The sequence below is a fragment of the Eurosta solidaginis genome, chromosome 3 (genome assembly GCF_040869045.1).
Source record: "Eurosta solidaginis isolate ZX-2024a chromosome 3, ASM4086904v1, whole genome shotgun sequence".
NCBI lineage: Eukaryota > Metazoa > Arthropoda > Insecta > Diptera > Tephritidae > Eurosta > Eurosta solidaginis.
Genome location: NC_090321.1, coordinates 59,839,894 through 59,847,334, shown reverse-complemented (window position 1 = coordinate 59,847,334; position 7,441 = coordinate 59,839,894). Strand labels below are relative to the sequence as shown.

General features: G+C 34.5%; 1 protein-coding gene across 1 annotated transcript; it reads right to left on the bottom strand.

Moving 5' to 3' along the window:
* Positions 1-1,209: 1,209 nt before the first annotated feature.
* Positions 1,210-6,943, bottom strand: LOC137247261 (gustatory receptor for sugar taste 43a-like). The gene is made up of 4 exons (XM_067778366.1): positions 6,710-6,943; positions 1,665-1,733; positions 1,465-1,554; positions 1,210-1,272 (listed from the first exon to the last, which is right to left on the bottom strand). The coding sequence occupies exons 1-4, from the start codon at positions 6,941-6,943 to the stop codon at positions 1,210-1,212; spliced, it is 456 nt and encodes a 151-aa protein (XP_067634467.1).
* Between the last annotated feature and the right edge of the window lie 498 nt (positions 6,944-7,441).

Here is a 7,441-nt window from a genome sequence, read left to right as displayed (position 1 = left end):
GTAACTTATTTCTGTGAAAAAGGGCGAAATCGGTTGAAGCCAGGCCCAGTTTTTATACACAGTCGACCGTCTGTCCTTCCGCTCGGCCGTTAACACGATAACTTGAGCAAAAATCGATATATTTTTACTAAACTCAGTTCACGTACTTATCTGAACTCACTTTATATTGGTGTCAAAAATCCGACTATGACCACGTTCACTTTTTCGATATCGAAAATTACTAAAAATGAAAAAAAAATGCCATAATAATATACCAAATACGAAAAAGGAATGAAACATGGTAATTGGATTGGTCTATTGACGCAAAATATAACTTTAGAAAAAAACTTTGTAAAATGGGTGTGACACCTACCATATTAAGTAGAAGAAAATGAAAAAGTTCTGCAGGGCGAAATAAAAACCCTTGAAATCTTGGCAGGAATACTGTTCGTGGTATTACATATATAAAAAAATTAGCGGTACCCGACAGATGATGTTCTGGATCACCCTGGTCCACATTTTGGTCGATATCTGGAAAACTCCTTCACATATACAACTACCACCACTCCCTTTTAAAAGCCTCATTAATACCTTTAATTTGATACCCATATCGTACAAAGAAATTCTAGAGTCAACCCTGATCCACCTTTATGGCGATATCCCTAAATGGCGTCCACCTATAGAACTATGGCCCACTCCCTCATAAAATACTCTTTAATACCTTTCATTTGATACACATGTCATACAAACACATTCCAGGGTTACCCTCGGTTCATTTTCCTACATGGTTATTTTCCCTTATGTTGTCACCATAGCTCTCAACTGAGTATGTAATGTTCGGTTACACCCGAACTTAACCTTCCTTACTTGTTTTTAAATTAATAAAAGTGTCTGTTGGAAATATCTAAACATGGTACATGTCTAGTTGGTATTTCCCAACGTACTTTAGAGAATATTTTCAAAATTGCTTTAATTGAAAAGTTAAAATATAGATGCAAATTTTTTCCTTATTCATAAATAAGGTCGTTTATCACCACCGATCCCATTCTAATTATTGAAGCAAGAAGTCTTATCATCATTGCTCTTGCGAACGAAGTCATCCAGATCAAAATTTATCGTACAGAACTTTATTTAAAGACATAATTACATGCATACATAATTCTTAAATATGTGTAGTTTTGAACTTCAATTTCTGATTCTGCACAGTTTCAAAGTTTTATCACCAATCGTTTAATTAATGCCTTTTTGGAATTGTAATAATATAATGAGATAGGTTGCGATCGATGAGCTGAACTGTAAATATACCAAATGAGAAACAAAACTTAATACATATATGTATAAGTAAGAATATGGCAGATTAAAGCGCTAAACAAATTACCCGGCTACCTATTTTATATTTTCGTACAAACTTTAACAATTCTGCTCCCAGCCAGTTCGTCGTTTACTCTTCATACTTAAAAATCTATCTCTTTCAAGTTAACTCACCGATGTCAACAAGTATCTATCAATACTGCATAATCCCATTGCTGTTATCTCTGCATTGGTAATTAATAGCTCCCTCCAAAATCGTCCGATCTATGATTTAAAAAAATATACAAAATAAGATTGAAATAAAATTGAATTATGCGTTATACAAAGTCTTCGCTCTCAACGTCAAGCGCAAAAATGAAATTAAGTAAACTAACCTCTTGCGCCAGCACTGGATCATGCCCTCTTCTATTCATTTCCGATACTATTTGTAAGGTCTTTTTGCTCTTTGGAAATAAAAAATATTTGTGGAATTAAATGGGTTATGACATTAGCTTCTTTCAATATCATCGACGGCTAATAGGAGGGTCGTTTAAAGAGGGTACCACTTCGAAAAGTCCCCATTTCATTAAACGATCGAAAAGGCTCTTCTCACAGAGTTTGCACATGCCTTACCTCTCAAGAACTTCAGAAACGTTCTGAGAATATGATTAAATGTGGATGCAAAATATTTAAAACTGAGCCAATCAAATTTCACATAGCCCATTCTTCAACCGTTTCCTAACTTTGGTAGCCGAAAAGCGTAATCTAATAATGGACTGACAGATTATTCGCGTTTTTGTCGGGATCTTAAACAATGCGCCTGGAAGGTTGGAGTAAGGGTTCTATAATAGCGTACGATAAACATGTATACAGGGATTCCAAACTAATGGAGAGGGTAGGGTCTGCGATATAAAGTGTGGACCCAGTAAAAAGCAAATCTTACAAGTTGCCAGACCACTGCAGTGTGATTAAGGCGCAAGTAGTAGCCATGACCAAAGGAGAGTAAGCTGCAGCAGCGTCAGCTTTTTTATTGACTGTCAAGCGGTCAATAGAAGGGTGTTAGATTATAAACCATCACAAGAAAGAATCAGGGTAGGAAGAAACTTGGATACATCTGTACTGAGTCGTCAAATAATAGATAGTAATGAAAGAGCGGATGAATCCAGCTGGTACAAGCCACAAAAATTTGTATCCAATATATTAATATTACTTACATAGGTTAAAACAGAGAATACTTGTGAGCCGTGTAGTTAGTACGCATTCAGAGTGCATAGGTTCTCTCTGACTAAATTAGCAAGATTGCCTGATGGTCGTCCATCTTTGGCTTTCAGTACACCAACGTCTGAACTTTATAGTTTCTCAGTACAGTGACTACCTTATGTGTGCTTTAGTGGGTTCTCACAAGTAGTGAGGGCTACAATTTGTTGATTTGGTATGATGTTTGCAATGTTATCTGTCTGTTTATTGTTTAACACCGTGGAATATATTACAGAAACACCTTTTTTTAACTCCCAGGTCTCGTCGAGATGCTACACATTCCTTAACATGTTTCGATGTAAATGTGTAAGCCTGAAAAATCCTTAAAGCTTGCTGCTGTCTAATATAACGTAGATTCACTTCGAGAATAAGACCCCCCAAAGGCGTTGTCTACTACAAACTTCTTTAGCATGGATCTTTGCTCGAAGAGACAAGGAGGTCTGACATAGATTTTCGTTAGTCGTTTTTGAAATTTTGTACATATATTACATATTATATATTCGATCAAGATATTACTCAATGCACTAAATGGGATAGAACCTTTTTCCCGCACTAGAACATCGGAAGGTCGCGATCTCATTTCGCCTGCTACACCGATGCAGATCAATCGATACAATTTACTGAATCCTGTGTAGTAGGATAAAGAAGCATTAGTGACTATTGGGATTTCAGCAGGGTATAATAATTACAGTGATTCGGGTGCCATCCATAGATGGTTCCATCATGCACCTTTTCTTGGTATCCCACCATCTCTCTATGATAAGCAGAAGCTTTTGCAAGCTTTCGAATATTACTTTTTATATTCCTGTGATGCAGATTAGCAAGTGTTCTGCACACACTTCAGCGTCAAGCGTATGGGCTTCCAATGAAGGAGTGTTCACGCCTTCAGAATATTGGCGGTCACTGTAGTGTGGTAGAGCTTCGCCTCTACTTCAAGTTCCGGGCAATAGCAACACCAAAAATTTAGAAACAATTTTTTTCAATTAGAAGAAAGTTTTTCTAAGCGGTTTCGCCACTCGGCAGTGATTTGGCAAACACTTAGGCCCGGTTTTTCAGTAGTTGGTTAAGCTAAGCTTAAACTAAGTTTGCTTAAACTCTAGTCAAATTTAAACTCCAGTTAAACTACTGAGCAGTTTTTCAGTCACAGTTTAAGGCCGCCTTTTGGGTAGGCTTTTTTGTACGGCAACATTTGTTTTTTATTATCGAGAATTTGTATATACGACAGCAGATGGGCTTTGTTTACCCAATAAACATTTAAAAGATATTTCTCCAGCGAAATATCTAGTTCTATATATAGTTCCGAAAGTAATATCCAACATCATTATCTAGTTATTCTTAAACCAGATAGTTCTCAAGTTGCTATACAACTTCATTCTCCAATCACTATCCAATCTTTGAGAATTTTTGTAGAATTTATAGTTCTCTAGTTGTTATTAGCATTTTCAAATTATTATCCAATATTTGAGAGATTTTGTGAAATGTACAGTTCTCAAATGAATATTCAACACGTTTCTCCAGTTGATATCCTACATTAGATATCGAGTTGAGGTGAAGTTGACAAAGATCTCCAAGGTGGTACCACCAAAGCCAACAGCTATTTATTGTGAGAAATAAGCACCTGCTTGATAGCGGTAATGAAGCGTAATTTATCAAAATTAAATTATATATATCTTATTTTATTTTCGTGAAAATACTGTAGTATTGGAATCTCACACTTGAGTCCAGTCAAAGAACCACAAGTTGGGAACTATCATTTTTTCAACTTAAGTAATAGCATTTGTCGCTTTATAAAAAATTCTGTTTAAAAAAACACTGTTTCGTAACAACTCTTGAGATTTTAGAGGTATGCTAGTTATCAATATGAGATCTAATGGTATTCAAGCACAAATGCGCCGATATGTTAACTAGATTTTAACCCTGCCAGGTCGGCCGCTTAACCTCAGCTTAAACTTCAGTTAAAGTAGACTGAAAAACTGTAGAATAAGTTTAAGCGTAGTGACAAACCGAGTTGAACTTTTACTGAAAAACCGGGCCTTAGAGTGTAATCTGCCATGCAGATTGTAGCATTATGCATGGTGCCCTTTATAAGGAATAACACAGTTGTCCTGAGGGACAAATTGGTGAAAAATGATATAATAGTACTCGAGTAGGCAAATTTAAAAATAATAAAAAGGTACCCAAGTTCTCAAAGATCTAATAATTGCACTAACACTACAGGTAGTAAAAGTGACAAGCCCCGGTAAAAAATTAAATAATTCTTCATTAATATCATGACGATTCTGTCTTGGTGGCCGCCGCAGAAATCGCATGACATATAAGATCAAAGGTATTGCTGGAAAATAGGAAAAATATGAAAAATACGAAAAGAAAATTCAAGGATAGAAAAATTTTTGCATCCACTGTACCTTCCGCTTGCCCATTAATAGAACTACTACCAATACATAACTACTTTGCTTTTCATCAATCACAACTCCTAAATTTTTCGTAATTAATGGCAGATTTCTTACTTTATATGTTCTTAGTTTAGTAGAACTCAATAAACAATGAAAAGCGTTGTTTAATAAAAATAGTTAATATAAGAATCATTCATCTTTAGCTATTAGAAATACCACATAAAATAAATAACTATAAATTTATTAGCCCTGGTCCATTTAAGGAAAACCTCGCTTTTTAGAGAGGTCATAATTTTAGGAAAAATAGTTTCACCTTTAACCCCCAGTAGAATAGAAAATATTAATAGGAAAATATTTTTACTTTGCCCTATCTAAAAAATAAGGAAATAAATGTAAGTTTGGCCGGTCTCAGTTAAGAAGCTTCGCCTTCGGGCCATAAGTTAGACAATAAGTATAAAGGACAGTATAGAGTAAAGAATATTGATAAAAATAACAATTTCACTTTAATATCACACAGAGTAGAAAATAGTGATAGGAACAATAAAGATAAGGAAATAATAGTCCCTAAGAATAGACTCAAACCAATATAAAACATCTGCTAGCAACTCACATAATTAAAACAAAAATACATCTGCAACAAAAGCATTCCACTTTACTCGCCAAACAAAAATCAGCACATAAGTAAAGAAAATGTACACAAACAAAAACAAATAACACATAAAAATTCATGTTGGCATCAAGTTACCATTAATTCATAAATGTTAAAGAAGACTTTGCAAACACAAGCGTATTTTAAGTGGGTCGACACACTTAAAAGTCAGTTGTGTAAAACGAATTTCAATAGGTAAGACTTGATACGAAACATTACTCATAATTATAAATATACAAACATACAAAAAAAAAAAACCCAAATAGCATGAAAAGCAAAAAATTTAAATGACAAAAGTCAGCATATTAAAAACAAATGTAAATAAATAAAAACGGCATAAACAAACTCACTACTGTCGATATGTAGTTACCGCTATGCAATAAATTATAATAGAATACAAAAGCAATTAAAATCTTTTTTCTAACTCAAGCAAAATGCAGGTGGGTCATTAAGTCTCTGGAATAGTCATATACAATTGTCTCCAATTATATATGACTCTTTTAAGGTGGATGATGTAGCATTATGCATGGTCCCTTATGCCAATGCATTTGTAGCATTATGCAGTATGCTCTTCTACGCGAATGCACTTTTTATGCAGACCTCATACAGTCATATTGCATTCATATTACAATATCGACCTACATACATTATGTTAACCCCAACACAGCGGGAGTTCAACATCACATACAAATGCCAACAGCAAGACCTATATCCAGTTACATTTAACTGGCGCATTGACCAATTCGTTCATAGCGTGACCGAGCGTCAGTGACAATTTGTCAATGTGACTGCCAAAATTTTTATACAATTACAAATATCTAAAATTAGGTCAAACTAATATGCGTATGTGTAAAATAGATAATTTTGTATAAAAGGAAAGGCATTTCTCTAATAAAGGCAATGACTATTTTGCGCTACTCATAAGCCGGCCGATTTTCATTTAGTCACATATTTCAAGATGTCTTAGAGTCGGCGTAAAAAATGTAGGTCCCGTCCAGCCAATTTGTACGAAGAATTAAAAGGAGCATGACGCAAATTGGAATTGAAGCTCGGCCTAAACCTCTTCGGAGGTATTTCGTTTATTTTTTTTATTTTTTATGCCGATAATTAGTTTTGTGGGTATGAATACAATTACTTTTACCTCTGATGCAGCCATATGACATGGTTCCACTACAAAAAGCATCCGCATTATATGATATGTAATCCACATTGCTTGAACAGTAATATAAAGTGTATCGTGTCCATTAAATAAAGCTATAATTATGAAATATGAGGTGGCCACTGTGTGCAGCATGCAGGAAACGAGGATGAACATCACTGCAAGTCCAAATGTACTGCAATTGTTTGCATGATGTGAATTGCTTGTATTAAACATCAATTAATAAATAGTTTGCTTTGAAAAAATAATATTTACTTTGAAAAAATCTCCACACAAATACACATTGATTGGTAGTTTTCAGCAATTTTCCTTAGAAGTTCGACTTGTGCTCTGACTGAAATTAAAGTACTTAGAGCGTTAGAATCATAGATAGAAATAAGGTTTAATTATTTAGATGAAATGGTTTACAATTGAGATGTAAAAATGAAAAATGGCTTTCTAGCAGAGCAATGGTTTCAAAAAATAAATCGGCAAGTAACGAAAGATTTCGAAACTGGTACAAGTTGCTACAAGAAGGAGAATGTCTGAGTTACAAATTTTAAGAAGGAAGAACTTCATTGCCATTTCCTCTAAGAAATATGGCGGAAGATCTAGATGATGAAGAATCCGAGGTCAGTCAACTCTAATATTTTTACACAAAAAGGAAAATTATCTATCTAAAAAATTCCCCCTTCTTACAGTGAATTAGGTCGGAACCGAAAACAAAAAACGATA